The sequence below is a fragment of the Chaetura pelagica genome, unplaced genomic scaffold (genome assembly GCF_000747805.2).
Source record: "Chaetura pelagica isolate M959 unplaced genomic scaffold, ChaPel_1.0 scaffold28, whole genome shotgun sequence".
Taxonomy (NCBI): Eukaryota; Metazoa; Chordata; class Aves; order Apodiformes; family Apodidae; genus Chaetura; species Chaetura pelagica.
This window is the reverse complement of record NW_009954303.1, coordinates 1,352,770-1,373,582: the sequence shown is the minus strand read 5'-3', so window position 1 is coordinate 1,373,582 and position 20,813 is coordinate 1,352,770. Positions and strand designations below refer to the sequence as shown.

The following is a 20,813-nucleotide window of genomic DNA, read 5'->3' as shown; positions in this document are numbered from 1 at the left end:
CCGCCGGCTGGGCTTCCTCGGCGCTGGAGTTGCGGGAGGAGGGGAGGGAGCTGGTGGGGGGGGAGGCACCCATGGGCTAGGGGTGCCCGAGAGGCAGAGTTAGGGGCTGGGAAGGTCAGCCTGCAGCCTCCCTTCTCCCCTCAAACATGCTTCACACAGGAGAGCTCCTTCCCTTCTCGTGTCCCCGCTACAGGGACGTCACCTCCTGCTTGGAGCATCCTGGAAGAACCTCGCTGGAGAAGGACATCTCCCAGATCCGGCCGAGCAGCTTCCCTGGCATACTCAGAGGGATGCTCGGCCCCGTTCTTCCCAGCATCACCCACAGAGTCCTTAGCAGTGGGGTCTTGCGGCAGCCCGGGTTGTGGGTTTGCTCCCATGGGTCTGGGAGAAAAACCTTAAGCAAGCCTGGCAGGGACATTTGGGGATGATGGGGACAGTGTGGCGAGGGGAGGTGGGAGTGATGCAGTGCCACGGGGGAAAAAGTGCTCTGGCTGTGGGAGGTAGATGCAATTGAGATAAATCCTGCAAGTGGGGCAATAAATCCTGCCAGCACTGAGCAAACAGGACGCAGGGCATGTGTCTGCTTTAGGGGAGGAGGGGGGCATGTCACAATCTGGCTGTGCCCAGGCTTGGCATAGGATCAGAGAAATGCTTGCTGTCTCCCATTGCAAACAGCCCTGGGAGCTGCATGGTAACCCATTCTGGGGTGCTGTGGTAGCATCCCCTGAGGGATGTGATACTGGAGATCAGCTGGTGCTGCATCGGAACAGCTTGCAGGTCATTTGGGAGGACACAGCCGTTGCATGGGGAGGGTGAGGACATGAGGACATGCCATGTCACCTCGCAGTGGCAGAGCCTGGCCCAGTGCAGGTGGCTTTGAGGCAGCATCCAGTTTGGCTGGAGTGCTGGGGAAGGGGAGCAGAGAAATCCCAGAGTACTGAAAACAGGCTGGGTAAAACAAAAGTTTGTGCAAGCAGTACCTGCAGGGGAAGGGAAATCCTCTGGAAATGCCTTAAGCCTGCCTGCAAAGTGCTGAGCTAAGAAATAAGTATGGTAATTCACTCAGCTGTTCTCAGGCAGGTTTGGCTCCTGCATAGTGGCATCCACCTCGTGTTCATCCCCGTGGGTTGGTGTGATGCAAGGGGATTTCTCATGCAGCCACTGCGCTCCCAGGCTGGAGGGGCTCCAGTTTGCAGAAGGCCAGTTTAATCTGTCTGAAGGTGGCTGCACTGGTTAAAAAAGGACAAATTGCCCTTTGGTTTGGGATTTATCACAGCCAGTGATGTTGGGCCCTGCCAAAGTAAAGAGGGATTTTTATTAGTGCTACAGCTACCTGTAACGAGACCCAGGTCTCTCTCCAAGAAGTTGCTAAGGAACAGAAGCAGAGCCAGGGTGAGAGTGATGTTCCCATGCGATTAAGATGTTTGCAGGAGAGGCAGAGCCACGGTCAGCTCTCCTCAGCTTTTCTGGAGGTCTTGGGCAAACCTGGGCAACTTGCAGTTGTGCAGAGCACAACTCGGGAGAAGCAATGAAACCCCTTGGATACACATTGCTGTCTGCTGTGGGAGCTACTGATGAGCCTGCTGTTCATTTGTCTGGAGAAAGTTGTGTAGGTGTGACTGTTTCTCTCCTTAATGACAAGTAGGGATGGAGAGCAAGAAGTGAAAAAAGTCAAAGAGGGGGTAAGAGGAAGCAAGAGAGGGTAAGAGGAGGCAAGAGGAGGCAGCAGGGTGGTGTAAGGGTATGTGGGATCAAGAGAGGTGGGTGCTTTCCCTGGTGTGAATAGGATTGAAAGCTCAGGGAGGTTGGATGGCTGCTTTTTCTCTTCTCCAGGCACCAGGCTGACCCTATGGTTGGCAGAGCACTTTTGGGTCTTTGGGTTGGTAATTCATCATCTTTCTCAATGCTAAAAGTGAGCACTGAGAAGCTTATGAAGGTGGACCACAACGGTATATATGCAGCATCACTAGTTCAAAAACCATTTATTATGACCCTTCAGAACTAGGGAACTAGCTTGAAAAAGACACAAGGAATAAGAATCCCTCAGCATTCTGCATTATTTTAACATGGCTATTTTCTGGGAATCTTTCAAGGTCATGAATGCAAGCCCTCAACCATAAGGTCTAGGACCACTTTCCTTTGAAATAAAAGATGGGGCGAGTATGAATAATTACCTGGATCACTACGGCATCAAGGCCTGCATTGCTAAGCACTGGATGAGCAGAAGTGAAAGATGTTTCCTGCCCCAAAGCAGTTGTCTTGTAATTGTGTTGAAGATAGGTGGGTTGTAGCACAATCAAGACCCATGAGAAAGTCTGCCACCCTAAATCCTACTCCAGCTCTCTGGAAGAACTATTAGCATGACCTTCCCCTGCATTTCTCTGAAGGAGAAAGCCCATAACCTCCTGAATGTTCTTCCCTGTTCCCCCTATAAATTTCCTCAATGCATTGCTAAGCCCCATAAGCAGTAAGGTGGTCAGAGGCTTAGAGAACTAAATCCCATCTCCCCGCTCTCCCTTGATCTCTGTCTCCTGTCCTCTAAGCTTTCAATTTGCACTCCACTTCTTCTCCCTCCCAAAGGAACCTAAAAATAAATCCAAGAAAGAGCGGAAAAAAGAAAAAAAAGCCACCACCCCCCAAAACAATGTTATTCGTCATTGATGGTGGGTAAAAATAGTTTCCCAAAACAAAAAAGTGCTGAGCCAACCAGATGAAGACGTTGTCTCCATAAACAAGGGGTCTCATCCTCCTTCTCCTTGGGCAGATCCTTGTCTGAGTGGACTTGAAGCCAAGACCTAAACAGAGTTGGTTGAAGAAGGAGCAGACCCTTGAAGACAGCTCTGAGGGTCAGGGCCAAGCACCCTACCACTCAAGGGGACATATAATGAAAAGTTTTATCTTCTTTGCATCCGTGGAGACATTTAAGAGAGTGAGTTATCAAATTGTCATGTGCATGGAGTTCTGCAGATGGTACAGTAAATGGGGCGGCTGGTGTAAACCTGGGTATTCACTGGGCAAGATAATGTGAGGCCAGGTGCAGATGGCTCATGGGGTGGGGTGTGCTCTGTTCCCTGCTGGAAAAGCAGGGGTGGACAATCCTGGCTCTTGGCTTCTGAGGATCAAGCCTATGACTGTCCCCATTGAGACGTAACGTTCAGTAGTCACGGCACGATTAAAAGCTCAGGCACAACCCTCCCAGCAGGAACAATGCACTCGCATTCCCGTCAATATTTGGCAGCAGATGACTTGTTCTCCCCCTGAGCTATTGAGGAACGGTGTGCTGCATGACTGGTTTTCAGGACCAAGCCAATCCTTTTGGGTTAAATCCATCTCTTTAACATTGGAGAACAGCTGATCAGGATATTAAGGCATCCTGGGGGACAGAGGTTCAGCATGCACCAGTGGGGAAATCAGGTTCTCTGTGTGCTTAGATCTGTGCTCAGAAAATGGGATGGGACTTGGCTGCATCCATTTAGCTTATGTAGATGATGCTTTTTTCAAAGCAAGGATTAGGTCTTATCTTCTACCTGGCACATGGGGCCTTCATTCTGCATCAGTCTCTACCTTCCGTACTGCAGCGCCAGGACTAAAAATTGCATATTCAGGCAATAGCCTGTATTTTGAAAATAATGCCCAAGCTCTTATCACCAGGTCCTGGGAGTATAAACTCCACATCCTAGTGGGTTTTAGGCTGGACTTAGAAACTAGCGTCCCACTTTAGCTGCTACAGGACCACTCTATGTCCCAAGAGAAACACAAGCTTGTTCCAGCTGGCCCAGGGGACAGCCTGAGTATCCTGCAGGAGGACTACCCTTGGCAATACCCAGACAGGGAGATGTGACCCCAGGAGAAGGCTGTAGGTTAGGAGAGATGCTGGGAGTGCCAGCCACCCCAGTGTTGTTGGGTCAGGCAGGTGACACTGTTGTGTCATCCTGAACAGCTCAAGTTCATATACTAAAAAAAGACAAACCCAACTGACACCAGCATGTCTCCTTCTCAGAAAGAAGGGAAGGAGCCTTTCTGAAGCATGTATGGGTCTACCTGAGTCGGTGACTAGACATATTGACCCAACAGGTCAAGGACACACAGTCTCTAGACACCAAGGAAGAGTCTGGCATCTCAAACTGCTTGAGGAAAGACCACTCTCAGATCTAAGGGGAGGAAATACTGTATTTTCATCTCAATTTCCTATGAGACAGGAATTCCAACAGCAAATTAGACTTAAAAAAACCCAGTCACACCATTAAGAGTTTGGTTTAAAAACGTAAATAAAAGAAAAAGGGGAGGAGATCCATTCAGGGAAGACTATGATGACCTGCTCCTCCAGCTTATCCTAAAGTACGTCACTCAGGGCATCATTTTGGGCTGTGCTTTTTTCCCAGACTCCTGCCTGCCTGAGGACAGACATCAGCCCAGACTTGGGTTACCACAGAGGCTATGACATGGTTGGCATAAGGCATTGCACACCAAGCAGAACCACAGCCTGATGGCATGTTGTGGGGCTGCACCGTATGTCCCACTTAAGTCTGATGCCAAAGATGTCCCAAACCCACCGCCAGCTCCATGTCAGACTTCCCCTTCGCATCAGGTCTGGTTAGAGGGTACTTGAGAGGCTGTCTCTGTCTCACAGTGCTGGAGAAATCCTGCTGCTGGGAAACAGTGCAGTAGGAGTTGAAGGAGCTCTGGGCACTTGAACTTGTGTGAAACCAGGTCTCTCTGGAGTGGTGCTAGAATATCTGCTCATTTTGGGAATACCTACTGATTATTTTTTTTTTTTGTAACAACCTGTTCTCTTGCCAGGCTGCAACAGATGTCCTTGGGTGTCCAGATGCAGGGTTGTAGGTGAAGACTACAAGCAGGAAGAAGCAAGCTTTGGGAGTAGCATTTATCACATCCAGAGTTGCAGGGACAATACACCCACAAGAAGCGTTCCCAGGCCTGTCCCCACTGCTCAGGCCAGACCCCTCTGAAGTGTGAGGCCACGTGCTCACTGTCCTCCCACAGCTCACCTCGGGACCTCCTTCCCACATATGCATCTGATGATTGTGGCAAATTCAACTCTGGGGATGATATATATGCATTTCACAGGGCATAACCATCTATTCATCCACTGACTGAGGATCTTTCTGGTACCTGCTAGCAGGATTATTAGAGAATTTTGGGGAGCCAGGATTTTACCATCTGCTTTGTCTGGTCTGGGTCACAGTTGGTGCTGACCTGGTCTTCTTATCACCCTCAGGTTTCCCCCTACCTGCTGCCACTCCCTAACTTCAGGACCTCATCCAGTGTACTGGGAAAGCAAAGAGTCATTTATCCCCAGCATAGGCTGGGGTTCTTGGCAGACTCCCTTCTGCTTTCCAGTACTGCTTAAACCTCACTTTATCACCCTCCCAGCTCCACCAGTGTTTGCCTACTGAGACCAGCCCACTGAAGTGAGCAGCTCCACATGTGCACACCTTGGCTTTGCGGGACGATCTGTGAGCACAGCTAAATCAGCTACAACCTCTCTGAAGCAGGACTGTGCAACACAGAGTGAATGTGAACAGCTCTCACCAGAGTTAGTAAGGTGGAAAGCAGATAAGGAAAGTGTTAAAGGGAGCTGGATTTCAGGACAGGGCAGCAGGGAAGTGAATGCAAGTCCAGCATCTGCCATGGCATCCTCCAGCTTGGGAAACTTGCTGTCTCTGAGAACTGTCTCTTGAGTTGTGAGAAGATAAAAACACTGTGAACGTTTCCAAAAGGCCTTACATGGCTGAAAAACACCTACAGATTTTATCAGCATGATTTCAGCTTGTAGATCACTTACTTGCTTTAGGAAACATTACTTTCAACTCACTGGCTACAAATGAAGCTGGGAAGATTGGTGGTTTGGGGAACCTGGGAGAAGTTCACCGAACTCGAAAGAACCTGTCAAGTGACTTTACTCAGCAAAAAAGCCAGGCCTTCCTGGCCACGAACTGAGGTGACCTCTATTAAATGCTATCCTGACCCCTTTACATTCTCACTCTCTGAAGAGTCCCACTGGCTGGAGCCTCCCTATGCCTTGTCAGGCACACCAACATCATGCCTCCAGTTCTCCCACTAGTGACATTGCAACACAAAAACACACCACCAAAGCCCTGGGGCTCTGTAACTCAACCCTTAGGCAATCCCCCATTGTTCCAGCCTGGGACGTGCTCTCCTAGGACCAAGCCAGCACAAATCCATTGAGAAATGACTGAGTGGTTGCTGCCTCAACCCATTGTGGAGGGGTGAAAAAGACAGACTCTCCCTCACATCCCACTCACCCACTTCATCAGAGAAAAAGCAAGAAGTAAATAATGTGCTGGGCAGCCTTCCCTGACCCTCTCCTCGAGACTAGAAGCCCAAACCCAAGAGCAGTTGCACAACCTCTCTGCAGGAACAGAGGTGCCAGGAACTGTCTCCAGCCAGCTGTTCCCTCAGGAAGGAGAGCAGAGCTAGGAGACACAAGAGGGTCTTGTTCAGTTCTGAGAATAATTCTTAAAGACAAAGACCTAGGAGTAAAGCAAGGGGCCACTCCAGCTGGAGTTGTCAACTAGAGTCCTCCCAGCACCACCTATGCAACAGAGGGGGACAAGTAGCTAGCAGGGCACTAAGGACTATTTTCCATGTAATTTTAAACTTAGTTCCATTTCTTTTTCTTTTCCTTCCTTTCCACTCACTGGGTTTCTAATCCTGATAATCTTTCTCTACAGCTCCTGTGCATGTGTGTAAGTGCGTGTGGGAGAGGCAGTGGGGTTAGGCGCTTAGACGCATTTGGCAAAGCCAACAGAGTCATTATCACGATCAAAGACGGTGTAGTAGGGGCCAATGAAGACATCTCCCAGGATCCAGAGGGGGCCCCCTGGGGGTGGAATGTCCAGGCCTGAAAAACCGCTCATGCAGATGGTCTCTCCTGACACAGTAATCTAGAAAGAAGAGTGAAAGCTTCAGTCCAAGGAGGTCCTCCCCTTCCCTCAACCTCACAGGCTCAGCAATAATACCTGCCACGACCAGTTGAGCTACAGCTTCTCCCAGTCTGAGATCCATCGCTTGCAGAAGTAATTCCCAACTTTCTGCTGCCATAGCCCCAAACCCAGATTCCCACCCTCCCTTACACTGCACATACCCATAAACCTCTCAGCCCACACAACTCTGAATTAGATCAGTTGTTGAAATTCTGCACAAGACTGTCCCTGCAAGTTTGATTCTGATGGATTAAATGCCAGCCTAGTGGCCTTTGCCACGACAAGACTGGCCTTGTGGCTTTTTTTTTTTCAGCAGAAATGTGCAAAATGCTTGTAGAAAGAGGTGCAATGGCCTGCCTGCCCTTTCTCTCCCACCCTGCTATCCCTCATGAGCATTATGCAGGGGGTTTGCACCTGCAGGCCTTTGGTCAGGTCGCCTAGCTTCATCAGCCAGTGCCACCACCCTGTCACCCCAACCTTTCAGACTTTTTCCTCAAGTGCCAGCTCCAGCCTTGCTTTTGCTGCTCTTGCATTTTGGATGTTGTGGTTGAGGTTTGACTGAAGAAGGCAAAAGTTAGGCCCTGATGCAGAAGTGTAAGGCTTGCAAAAGCTGCCTGGACACACCTTGAAGACATACTGCTCTCCAGTCAGTTGGTAGGGCTTCCCTCCTAGTGTTAGTGTGACCACAGGCAGAGACGGCACCTGATCACAGGCGATCACATACTGAAACAGAAACAGTAAAGGCTTCAGATTTAGTTTGCAGCTCCCACACTGTCAGGAAAGGGCATGATCTGACCCCAGACACAACCACACCTTTACTGGGGTCTTCCCTAAGAACTGCTTATCTCAGGGTGCAAAAGAGGCTCAAGCTGCCTAAGTGAACTGCTTCCTGCCCAGGGTTGCAAGCTGAGGAGCCAGAGGGTTTTAGGGATGGAGCCAAAGGATGCTGGGTTCAGCTTTTGGCTCTGCTGAGTCCTGCACCTGACACAGCAGGGTACTTCTACCACAGGAGAGGGAGACATGGCTTAATACATCCTAGAGGCACAGACTGGGACTCACAGTGTGGTGAATGGACAAAGCTGGTTTAATTAAGAGTGGCAAGTCTTGGGAAAGGTGGCAGGTCTAAGCCAGTTGTTGCTGCAGTGTGGGTTTTGCCCACACTGCATTAAAAGCCTAGAAGTGCTCACATAATCTCAGAGGGGTTTCAGAGCAGAGCATACTTCCTAGAGGATTCTCATAATCCCTGCTCCTCCACACTTTCAGGGAGAAGAGATGACCTTGTGAGATTTGTTAAAATGGTTAAAAACTTGATAGGGAAGGGCTGTAATTTGAATTAAATATATTTGAAGTGCCTCTGGACTTACGTGAATATGGATCCTTGCCCTCCACTGCAACTTGCCCTCCACTGCAACTTGCACCCCTTCTCTGCTTCCCAAGATGGGTGGCTTTTTTTCAGCAGAAATGTGCAAAATGCTTGTAGAAAGAGGTGCAATGGCCTGTCTGCCCTTTCTCTCCCACCCTGCTATCCCTCATGAGCATTATGCAGGGGGTTTGCACCTGCAGGCCTTTGGTCAGGTCGCCTAGCTTCATCAGCCAGTGCCACCACCCTGTCACCCCAACCTTTCAGACTTTTTCCTCAAGTGCCAGCTCCAGGCTTGCTTTTGCTGCTCTTGCATTTTGGATGTTGTGGTTGAGGTTTGACTGAAGAAGGCAAAAGTTAGGCCCTGATGCAGAAGTGTAAGGCTTGCAAAAGCTGCCTGGACACACCTTGAAGACATACTGCTCTCCAGTCAGTTGGTAGGGCTTCCCTCCTAGTGTTAGTGTGACCACAGGCAGAGACGGCACCTGATCACAGGCGATCACATACTGAAACAGAAACAGTAAAGGCTTCAGATTTAGTTTGCAGCTCCCACACTGTCAGGAAAGGGCATGATCTGACCCCAGACACAACCACACCTTTACTGGGGTCTTCCCTAAGAACTGCTTATCTCAGGGTGCAAAAGAGGCTCAAGCTGCCTAAGTGAACTGCTTCCTGCCCAGGGTTGCAAGCTGAGGAGCCAGAGGGTTTTAGGGATGGAGCCAAAGGATGCTGGGTTCAGCTTTTGGCTCTGCTGAGTCCTGCACCTGACACAGCAGGGTACTTCTACCACAGGAGAGGGAGACATGGCTTAATACATCCTAGAGGCACAGACTGGGACTCACAGTGTGGTGAATGGACAAAGCTGGTTTAATTAAGAGTGGCAAGTCTTGGGAAAGGTGGCAGGTCTAAGCCAGTTGTTGCTGCAGTGTGGGTTTTGCCCACACTGCATTAAAAGCCTAGAAGTGCTCACATAATCTCAGAGGGGTTTCAGAGCAGAGCATACTTCCTAGAGGATTCTCATAATCCCTGCTCCTCCACACTTTCAGGGAGAAGAGATGACCTTGTGAGATTTGTTAAAATGGTTAAAAACTTGATAGGGAAGGGCTGTAATTTGAATTAAATATATTTGAAGTGCCTCTGGACTTACGTGAATATGGATCCTTGCCCTCCACTGCAACTTGCCCTCCACTGCAACTTGCACCCCTTCTCTGCTTCCCAAGATGGGTGGCAGAGATGACCAAAAGCATCCTAAGTTCACTGGACTTGTGCTCTCTACTGAGAGCATGAGCACTTGTGCTCTTTACTGGGAGTATGAGCAGGGTGTTGAGCACTACCCAGGGTCAAAAGATGGAGGAGTCCCAGCTATGCCAGTGCTTTTCCAGGAACACAGGCTGGGAACTGAGAGCAGAGGGAACTGAACACAGATATCTAGAAGCATCTGGGTGTAAAGCAGGGCATCAGTACAGATGCCACAATGATCATGGACTCCTGCTTCCTCAGCCCAGCCTCACCTGGCCTTTGATGAGTGGTTTTGCACCAATGGCCTTCTGCAGCTCCTTCACTTCCTTGGTGGGGCCAGTGATGAGTGATGTTCCTGTGTCCACAATGGCCTCACAGCCCCCTTTGCACAGAGTCAGGCCGTTGGCAACATCCAACCTGGGAAGAGATGACCAGACACAAGACAACCCTTAGAAGCCTCCCAGTGAAGACAGGAGCAGGCAAAGAAATGAAGAGCTGAGCCTGGGCAGCATGTCGGCATGCAAGGGAGGGCTGTGACAGACACCCAGGAAGGACAGGCACTCAGAATCCTGATGCAGCACCAACTTAGTGCACAGACCCCCTGGCTCCCTGCAGGGCACTCACCTGCTCCCAGTAGAGTGGGTGCCTTGGTGGGTTACTGCATTTCTGTAGGCAGCCCAGACTGCTGCCTGTGGACCTTGCTTCTGCAAAAAGGGTTAAAGGGGCAGTTTGATGGCAGAGGGCGTTGTGGGCAAGGAAAGCTGCTTAGGCTTCCTCACCTGCATTGCATTTCACAGCTGCACAGACAGACAAAGCCTTCCAGACTAGGGTCTGCCACACTTTGCCAACACAGCAGGGCTGGGGGAAGATGAGAATTGAAACCCTGCACTGGGGAGGGATGTGATCCCCAGGAAAAGGACACACTCTGATCACAGGCTGCTTTTAAGTTCCCATCACGTGGGAGAGCTCAGAATAGACTGCAGGGCTGATGGGCAGGCAGCTCAGCCCGCTCTCCTCCCCTCTGCCTCCAACAATGTGCACTGATTGCAGCACCATGCCCTTCAGTCAAGGGCTGGCTTCCTGGGGCCTCATCCTGCTCCTCTGGAGCTTTCTGCAAGTGAGCCACACAGCTCAGGCCTCGCTGAGAGCTGAGCAACATCAAGTTTTAATCTGTGAGGCTCATGCTGCCTGCAAGGAGGATAGGCAAGCTTTTTTTCCCCACTTTGCAAGGGTGTAGCAGGCATTTTCAAGGGCCAAACTGTAAACAAGAGGGAAGAATTTTGCAGAACATGTGCTGCTGTTCTCGGCCTCTCCTCCCCTTCCAGCAACAAATGACCCAGCCTTAGCATGGGATTTTAATCTGCACTTTTTTTTGGCATAGATGTGTTGCAGGGATAGAGGATGATTCCCTTTCAATGATGGTCTTAACCCAACCCTGAGTGTGAGCTGTCTGCACATGTGTCCTCACACATGTACTTAGGTGGAAGGGAGACTTACCCATCCATGTGGATCTGCCAGTAGGCCTTGCGTGTGACATTGACCCAGCTGAGGTCACCGCTGTAATATTTGGGATCAGTCCCTCCCAGGAGCAGCTCACCACCAGGCTGAGCGGTGGGGTCTCTGGAAAAAAACAAACCCAAACCCATGAAAGTTAGGGGCAGGGTAAGAATAAACCCCTCTGTGTGTCCCCAGATCACATGCTGTGGGTGAAGCACAGCATTAGCAACAGTGGAGACAGAGACTTACATTGTGCTATAATGTATCAGGGCAAGGACAGATACTATGAGATGGCTGGGGTGGGGAAATGAGAACACTTTGGCCCTGGGAAAACATCTGCAGCTTTTTGCCTCATGCTTTCACATGGACACTTGAAACAGCAATGGGGAACTGAGCACCGGTGCAGGGATCCCCCAAATAATCAGACTGTAAGAAGCACATGTGCAGGGGGGCACAGCTGATGAAGCATTAGGTTATCTGCACCTGACTCCACACCAGCCAGTGGCCTCTGAGCCAAATCCTCAAGGTTACCGTCAGCTAAAAACTTGCTGCTGAGCAGATGGGAAGAAACACAGCGATGGGGGAGGGCTGGTGCTCGAGCTGCCAGCAGCAGTGCTCTCTGCCCTCCCTGCTCCTGGTGTGCTACTTTTTTGGGCTGAAGTAGTTCAGAGTCTCCCCTGTGGTGCCAGGAGGAGTATGGGGTGTCCTGGGGAGAACAGCAGTGCGTGGGTAGATCCAAGGAGTCACATCGGAGGATTTCCCAGGGGTTGAGGAAGTGTGAGCCCCAACATTAGCAATGGCTGGTGGTGGGCATGGTTGCTCACAACTGGACACAGTGGTGGCCACGTGGCTCCTGAATTTTGCCAAGACTGGGGCTGTGTTTACCCACCTAACAGGGACTGCACTAGCAGGGTGCAATCTCATGATCTTATGATCACAACCCTGTTTATTTTTATTTCTCTTTCCTCTGGACACATCCTCTTTCTCTACATGAGCTAAGAAATCTGGTAGCCAATCTACCCAGCTTTTTATCAGTAAAATGACTGCATTTCTTCCCTTCTTACTTCAAAGCAGTAAACAGGAGAGATTTTTGGCCTGATTGCTCCAGCAAGGAGGCTTTGCTGAGATCTCCTCAGCAATGCTGGTGAGGGCATAAACCGGTACAGAGCAAGAGGTGCTGCTGGGAGCACAAAGAAATGCTTGGCTGGGCTTGCCAGAGGTGTGCCACCAAACCAAACACTACCTGTTCAGGTAGAAGGAGAAGATATTTTTCTCTATCAGCTTCTGGTTCATGATGTTATCAAAGAAAGGGGTGACGTGGTCCACAGAAATCCTTGGGAATGCCATGCCCAGGATGCCATCAAACTTGGCAGCAATGAATGTGATGCCTGGCTGCTTCACGGCCTCTGCGAAGATCTGGTTCTGGATTTTCAAGTCACCAAGCTAAGCAAGATAGGGAGGGAAAAGATTATAAAGAAAATTGACTTACAGGACCAGGATCTCAGTGAACACTGGCTGTAGAACAATCCCTCAATGTGCTGCCACACTGCTGCCTGCTTTCACATTTGCATTAGAAGGCAGCTGCAGAAACCAGATACCCTGGTGACACTCTCCTCAGGGGTGGGGCAGGCCACTCTGGCTGCACAGTAGCAGCTCCTGAGCCCCTGCAAAGACCAGCACACCCCTACAGGCAGGAGCCCCCCTTTGCTCTTTGCCCACCTCCTTCAGCACTTTCAGCCTTTTTTGCTGGGTCCCAGCACTGGCCATGCCATTTTGCAGCTTCTCTTTGCACAGAGGGCCTTGTATCATTTTGTCACCCCATATCCCTTTCCCTATTGCCTACTTCATCCTTTCTTTTCAGTCTGAAAGGTTCTTGTGCTATGCCTTTAATCCTCTTCCCCAGCCTAGATATATTCTAAGTCTTCTCTGTGTCCTATCTCCTTTGGTGCTGTACTCAAGCCCAGCTGGGAGCACAAATCCCTACACCTCTGCCAACAACCCCTGTGATCTCCCCTACCTAAGAAACATCCTCAGGATATCACTGCATCTCCCAGATGACTGTCTAGCCTGGAAAGACCTTCCACGGGAGGGAAGAAGACCCCACCAGGAAAGTGAGGTTGAGCCTGAAGCATGAAAATAACAAGCAGAGAACTACGAATGCAAAGGTCACCTCTCCTGCCAGCCACAAGAAGGATGGGCATTCCCCACTGGAAAGCTAAAACGCCCTGCAAATGCAGATCCTCAGAAAGGGGATCATAGAAAGCAGGATGGCTCTGCTGACAGGTAGCAGAACACATCTGTTGGCTCCTGACTTCAGCAGTTCAGGAAGTTTTCAAGCTTCTGGCTAACCGTGGGCAATTTTAGCAACCTAGGCAAATTCAAGCTTCTCAGCCTGCACCTAGCAGCCCTGATAGTGAATCAGGCTGGACTAAAAAGCTGGCCTCTCCTACCTGACGGCAGATAATGATCCATGTAAATTACTAATATCCCCCCAGGGTTAGACAGTGCAAAGCTAGGATGGGCGGCTTGGCTTTAATGGTATCAAATGCTCGTGCTAGAAAAGGGTGATCGAGCCTTGCAAAAGCTAAAAGCAGAATGTGGGACTAAACAGCTCACAGCAACACAGCTCATGGGGAGCAGCCACAGCTGTTTGCTGCAGGGTTATGGAAGCCACAGCTCCACCACTGAGCACTGCTCATCCTGCAGCAGCTCAGAAAGTTCAATGAAGCTTCCACTTAAAAATAAAAATGCAACAGACTGATAAAACTGAGCACCAGCTTTGAGCCCAGTTGCACATCCCAAGAAGGAGGCAGGTATCTGCCATGAGGTGGGGGTCTCTGCAGACCCTGCCTGTGCTTGGTCCTCAGCAAGACAAACTCAAAAGCATCTTTAGCAGAGCCCTGGCACCAAGTGACAGATCCTTTTTCTCTCTCCATCCCTTGGCTGGCTCTCATCCAGACATGGAGTGACCAAAAAAACCATTACTAGTGGATTGCTGTGTGGTGGCCACCCTCCAGCACTTGGCAAGATGGGTGTCAGCACCCAGAACCTCACCCAGCCTCCTTGTTAGCAGCCTCAGCTGAACAACTGAGGGCCAGATAGCAAAGGCAGACTGGAGGAAAGAGCCTCCGCGGCACAGGGCTCAGGGACCCCCTCTGCAGCAACACATGGGAGAGGCAGGGAATGGCATCTCCTGCACCTTGTACCTGCACAGCAACCCCAGGAGAGACCTTCTGCTCTGTGGCCAGTGATGATTCCTCTGCTGTCCTTGAAGGACATCCCAAGGTCAGGCTGTGGTAAAAGGCTGAGATGCCTGAGCAGTAGAGGGCTGGCTGAACCTGCTGCTCTTTGGAATGTGAGCAGCATCAAGGTGTGTGGTGTACTGAGGCATTGCCCCTTTGCAGAAGGAGAGAGGATGTTCAAATTGAGTTCGTCACTCAAAAAAGAAAAAAATCATTCAGGGCTGAAGGACTCTGGACCACCTGCTAACCAGCATTTTTCATTCAGATGTCAGTGCTATCAGAGGCGTCTGTGGCTGTTTCTACCCATTGGGACAGCTGGAACAGAGAGGGTCACTCTGAAGGCTGTTTCAATGTCTATTTCCAGACTACACCCAACTGGGAGCTTGCCTATGGGATGTTGTGCATCAGAGGACACATCTTGGTGTCCAAGCTGAAGGTCCTTAACCCACTGAGTTGTGCCCCCCCTTCTGTGTACTGCAACTGTGACACAGCTCAGGCTCCATGCAAGAGATGTACCTTTCTTCCACCCAGACTGAAACTAAATGCTACAAGCCATGCTTGTTGTCAAGAGCCATCCCCACTTCCTGAACAACCTCAGGCACAAAATTCTTCCTCTGAGCTGCCAGAAAGTAGAGAGCTAATTAACAAGCAGGTTTCAGGGTCATAATTACAAACAAACAAAAAAAAGCTGCACATTCCACATTCCCTTCTGACTCACTTCAGCCTCAGCATTAAGCCAGAAAGTGCCTAAACCAGCCCACACTTTCACAGGACAATAGAAGTTCACTGTTTGCTTCACTGCCCTGCTCCATTACTGGGATGAATGCAGACACTTCTGCCAGCTCCATCTGTATTTTGCAAAACTAATGTAAGAGAACCCATTAATGCTACGTGCTGGGTGCCTGCATTTGGCAAGAACAGCAAGAAGATGGGGTGCTTCTAAGCAAACCGAGGGATGCAGGAAATGGATGGCATTAAACAAAACTGAAACAGTCCCGAAGCTCAGTGGGTGCAGGAGGCAGAGGACACAACCAGATGTGCAATGGCACATTCATTGTCAGGGTTCACCAAGCCCATCAAAAGCCCCCACCCCGAAAGAGGGTCCTGCACCCAGCCTGAGCTGATAGCATGTTTGGATGAAGCACAGAGGCAACGGCACGGTGCTTCCAAGCAAGCCTGAAATTTTCCTGCCAGAAGGACAGGCTAAAGAGTACCCCTTGCATGAGCTACCCACTTCGAGCTATTCTTGGATATTTTTCTTTTAATCCCGATTAAATAAGTAAGCCAATACTTTCCAGCTGAACCTAACATGGAAAATCCCAATTCCCCTGATTTGTGTGTTGATTCAAAGCTTTGCCAACTCACTTCCCCCCATGAAGCAAACATATGCCCTTATCCTTTGCCAGGAGACCAAGTAATCTGGGAACACATGTGCCAGTGATTGTCAGCAGCTGGAAAACTCTCACAAGCATCTAAACGTGGGAGGCAGTCGTGAAAGGTGCTCACGGACAGACAGCTCAGCCTTTGCTCACTTAATAGGACATGATGGGAAGCAGTCACCAGCAATTTCTACTACCTCAAGCTGGGCCCTGAATGATGCTGGGGAACCCTCCACAGGCATTACACAACCTTTGCAAACTGAAGCACTGTTCTCATCACCAGACCAGGATGGGGTATCTGGGCAGCTGCCCTTCTACTGCAGCATGGGTATCAGCCAGGAACCAGATGGGCACCACCAGCAGCCTGCACAGTGGTGCTGACGTGTCCTTGGGCTGGAAAATTTCTGGGCTCAGGGGGAAGAGGGTTGGAGGGATGGCCAGAGACCATGTTTGCAGGGCACCATGCACATGGTACACACTCCTAGCCTGCTGATTAATACCTTTCCCCTTCTCTGCCTGTCTTGGTCAACATTACCTTCACCACATCACCACCACCTTGTACCAAAGCACTTGGAAACATGGTACTGAAGCATAGTTGATAGGAATAGGACACTGGAGAAGTACAACTTGTTGAAATCAAATAGCTTAAAGCACTCTGCTGAAAGCATGCCAGGGCAGCTCAGGGCAAGGGCAGTTGTTACTCACCGTGACAGTGTCCTGGCTGAGGTATCCAGAGAGGCTCCCTGTCCCATAGTGGATGGCAAACTCGGTACCGTTCTCCACGTAGGTGCTGGATTTGGAGGAATCGTACTTGTGGTGCAGCACTGCAGCCAGAGAGGGGGACACATGGAAAGATACATCAGTGCTCCTTGATTCTGAGGGCTCCCCAACACTTAACTCCACACTGCATATCTCATCCATACAAAAAATCAACAATGTGAAGATGAGCCTGAAACCGGCATTTGCCAAGCCCAGACTGCTTAATAAAGCATTTCTAATGTCTGGGGAATTAGGTAGGTAGATCCAATTTGGCTGTTAAATCGGATTTGGCCACCAGGTATTAAGAGCCTAGAGACTACGTGGCTGGTGTGTCAGAGTCCATCAGACAGCAAAGCGAAACTTCCCCCTCATGCCATGGAGAACCAAGGTGGCTTTAAATACAACCAGCTCTGGGCATGAATGGTTACTGTTTTTGCACCAAGAGGGCTCAAAATATTATTTTATTTGCAGAGAAGAAGGGCTTTGCCCTAGTCCAAGCTGCTTTTCCCCTTGGAAGGGTTGGGAACTGTAAGGTTCTATGGCTGGGCAGATTCCTCCTGAGTCACGAGTTGGGCAGCAGCACATGGCAAGCTCAATCAGCACAGCTCCACGGCTGCTTATTGAGTGAGGTAGACACCAGCTGAGGACAAATCAGCTGAGCCCTACAGAAACTAACATGCTATACTGGGACTTCCCTGGCAGAGCAGTCTGGATCCCAACCTGGCAGGAGGTTAGGCTCATTGAATGCTTGTAAAATGAGTCCTTCAGGTCCAGCAAGTCCCACATCACTGCCTTGGGAAATCAGCTGCCTGTTAGAGGTCCTCAGGACAAATCAAGCCTAGACCTCACCACTCTACTGGTGTCCTAAATCTCATTTCACATGCAAGAAGAAGGTCCATCTCTCTGTGCACTAGAAGGCTGTATAAGAAGCCCAAATTTCCTCCCTACCAACGAGCACTGTGGGCCACCTTTCACAGTTGCATTTTTTGGCTCCACAGGTTTCTCTGCTCTGCTTAAGCAGCACAGCCAGAGGGTTTTGGATGGCATTTTGCCATAGACAGGGTTGGCACCTCCAACATCCATAGGAATGTCAGAGAGAAAAAAAAAACACGTGTAGTCCCCAGGATATTATCTCATCACGTCTACCTGGCTCTTGTTAATTATAAATCCATAAACATGCACACGCATGCCCCACACAGCAATAAACCAGAAACTAGGACAGTTTGTATCAGATCTGGCAAGAGGCTGATTTTTTTTCACCAGCCTTGCGCAATGGGGCAAACAGCAGTGTCAGTCTATAATTGGGGAAGAAACATCACAACCTGTGATGCTGCTCCTTGGCTGCATGGTCAAAGCAGTTGGGGAAGGTTTGAAGCTGTGTGTGGGCAATGCAGAGGGAAAAAAAACAGGAAAGGAGTAGTGAAGACCATATACAGGAGGTTGGGATCCTACTTCCAACTCTGGTTCTAAAAATCCCACCAGCCTATGGCAAGCTCTTTCATGCTGTTGCCTCAGTTTCTCCTCTTGCAATGCCAGGATCTGCATTTTGCAGGGAAATAGAAGCCGCTGAGCCATGGCTGGCACTAGTGACACTTACTGCAGGCGATGTCCAAGAGGTGACAGTGCACAGATGGCACCCAGAGGTTGGAGGAGCCAGTGTCAAAGACCACAGTGAACATTTGTGGGGGGGTCCCAATGCCGATCTCACCATAATACTGGGCCTGCAAAGGAGGAGAAGGGAGCTGTGAGCAGAGGTGGCTGGCTAAACGCAGGGATCAAAGACAAAAACATCTCTTAGGACTGAAAAAGGGCACCAGCTCCTTATCTAGACTGCTCTTCTCTCATTTTTGGCGGGGACAGACTCCCAGCCCTTGTTCTCTGGAAGGGAGGCTCCCCTTTGTTGTCCACACCTCCTTTCAGTGGGTGGCAAAAGCATAAATCGGGGAGGAGAAACAGGATGGGCACTTGCGGGGGAGGACTTTCGGGGCAGGGAGACAGGGCAGAAAAGAAAGGAGAAGGCCTGCAGGCTGGCCTGCAGTTCACTATAGGGAAGAGATGGGAGGAAGCCAGACAAATTGCTTGCATTATTGAAAAGTTGAAACTGGCCAGGAAGCTCCCTTGCTGGCAGGTTTGAAGAGGAACTAGGTAGCAGCAAGGAGGAGCTCTTCTCACTGCAGCTTAGGGTGAAGCTACTGGGGCTTTCAGTGGGAGCTGGTGAGCCCATGGGTTGGAGAGGAATAAACAAATGCTCAGTTGTGTATGTCAAAAGAAAAGGACTTCAGCAGCATTGCCAGGGACGTATTTAAGGGCTGTGAGGTGAGAGTCTGGGAGAAGTCCCTGTAGCACAGGTATACCTCTCTATGGATACATCTCTGCGCTGTGAGCACACCTCTGCTGGAACTGGAAGAAACCTGAGTGGCCGAGATGTTTTTAGGGCATCTCTCTACCCAGAGGGGAGAGGATGAATGGGGAATGCTTGACAGGTCCCAGACGGACCCGTCTTACCCGGCCCTCCCAAAGGCACAGAAAGCTGTATTGTGCTTGGCAAGCAGCTGGATCAGAGCCCTGGAAACAAGTTTGCTAGCAAGGGAAGTCAGCCAGTGGCCTTTCCAAGACCCCCCATGTACTTAATTAAGGGGGGAAGGGAGAGGGGAAGAAAACAGGATTACCAAAGCTGTTCACCTCCTGTGCGCTTATTTTACTGGGATTGCTCACAGAGTAATTAATAATCCATTGCAATTAGCCATAATTGGGAGGCAGCACTTGCTTCCAGAGATTTTGTAATTATTGCTGGAGCCTGAAAATTAACCTCTGGTAAAGGGGCCCTGTAAATCACACACGTAGACCCACAAGGGGTCCCAAGGGCTGGTGGGGACCGTACAGGGCAGTCTAGGGAAGGTTGTGCCTTTTCTAACAGCTCCTCTGGCAGCAAGAACATTGTTGGCCAGGCAGGACCTAGTGGTCCCTTATCTCCTGCTGCAGGGTTGGGCTGGTCCCCCTGTGACAAGGGCACCGAGTCCTTCCCTGAGCAGCAGCCTGAGCCGCAGGCACAAGAGGCAACACTATGGCACAACTGCCAGCACCCTAACTGTCAGCTTTTGGCCCTGACAATTTAAACACCAGTGGCCCTTCCCAGCACAGCCCTGGCAGGATGGTACTGGCTAGGCGACAAGAAGGGGAGCAGAAGGGAATATCCTGAATTAATGTCCAGATATCTGGCACCAGCTTTACTCTGCTACCCAGCACCCACATCCCCACCAAAGGCCACAAGTGTTCCCAGAAGAGAACCCAGAAACAGGAAGCTCCATGTGTCCAAGAACCGGGCAAGGGCAAACCCAACATGCTTTATCTGGCTTCTCCTTTTATTGCTGCTTCCATCACAAAGGTGTCTTTGCTCCCTAAGCTCTTGAGAAGGTTCAGGGTAGCTTTTCCCCAAGGCCACGCAGAAGATGAAGAACAGCAAGTGGAAGGATCCTGCATCCCCAGTTCCACAGCAAACTGGTGCCCAGTCCAAGCCCTCTCTTCCTGCCTTATGCTCTCTTTTATGTTCCAATGCCCCAAGGAGTGGAGCACGATTTTGTGCCCCTGTCTTGCAGAAAATGGAGCCCAAACACAGAAAAAGGTGCTAGGAACCACACAAGCTAGGGAGCTTCTATTTAAAACTGTTAATCAATGACAAAGGGGAAACAGGTCACAGAAGCTGCAAAGCTCCTGCTCAAGTTGCAGTGGGTTGTTATTATTACTACTTTTGCTTTTTAAAAATATTTTTAGTTTTTATTTTTAGTTTAACAATGAAGGAAGCAACATTTGGCAACCACCCACCAAGCTGTGGGGGTGCATGAATCTCTCCTAGGGGATCAACATCTCTTCCTCCTTCACCTTCCTGGACGGCAAGGTTGGCACACCTCACCACCCCCCCGGGACGTGTACCCCATCGTGCTGGGGCCTGGTCAGCAAGGCGGGCTTACTTACATCCATGTAGTTCTTCAGGATCTCTGGAGTGGGCTCAGCCACGTCACTGAAGCCCAGCCTGAATTTGATGAGGTTGGTGATGGCATTCATGTCTGGGATCTCACTCCCCACCTCGTTCAGGACTCGCCGCATGGAGGGAAACTTGGTCAGGGGGATCCTGTGGCAGGAGGGAGACCACCCACCTGTTAATGCGGGTCTGGGATCCCCAAGGAGGGGGCCAGAGCACCTAACAGCCCCCTGGCTGTGCCACCCTTGGCAGCATTTTTCCCAAAGCCGGAGTACGGGGGGAGGGGAGGGTGTGTGCGTGGGGGGGGGACGGCGACTTGAGGGCCACCAAAACCCACCATAAATAAGCGCGGCCAGGGCAGAACCCGTCCCTGCAGGCAGGGCAGAGGCC

At 50.4% G+C, this 20,813-nt stretch overlaps 2 protein-coding genes across 2 annotated transcripts in view; both read right to left on the bottom strand.

Annotated features, from left to right (window-relative positions):
* IFITM10 (interferon induced transmembrane protein 10) overlaps positions 1-3,599 on the bottom strand; it is a 24,336-nt gene extending 20,737 nt beyond the window's left edge. The window contains 1 exon segment of the mRNA XM_010003904.1: positions 3,565-3,599. Within this exon segment, the coding sequence (XP_010002206.1) occupies positions 3,565-3,599 (35 nt within the window).
* Positions 3,600-6,728: 3,129 nt separating this feature from the next.
* Positions 6,729-20,570, bottom strand: CTSD (cathepsin D). The gene is made up of 8 exons (XM_010003889.1): positions 20,417-20,570; positions 18,042-18,165; positions 16,391-16,509; positions 12,308-12,507; positions 11,065-11,187; positions 9,840-9,984; positions 8,736-8,834; positions 6,729-6,929 (listed from the first exon to the last, which is right to left on the bottom strand). Exons 1-8 carry the CDS (start codon positions 20,546-20,548, stop codon positions 6,768-6,770), a joined length of 1,104 nt encoding a protein of 367 aa, XP_010002191.1. The 5' UTR covers positions 20,549-20,570; the 3' UTR covers positions 6,729-6,767.
* Between the last annotated feature and the right edge of the window lie 243 nt (positions 20,571-20,813).

Coding starts and splice junctions, on each gene's coding strand:
- CTSD (XM_010003889.1), bottom strand. CDS start 20,548: ATGCGGCGAGTCCTGAACGAGGTGGGGAGTGAGATCCCAGACATGAAT. Junction 11,188..12,307: donor TTCTCCTTCTACCTGAACAG/GTAGTGTTTGGT, acceptor GTTTTTTTCCAG/AGACCCCACCGCTCAGCCTG. Junction 8,835..9,839: donor AACCACTCATCAAAGGCCAG/GTGAGGCTGGGC, acceptor TTTCTGTTTCAG/TATGTGATCGCCTGTGATCA.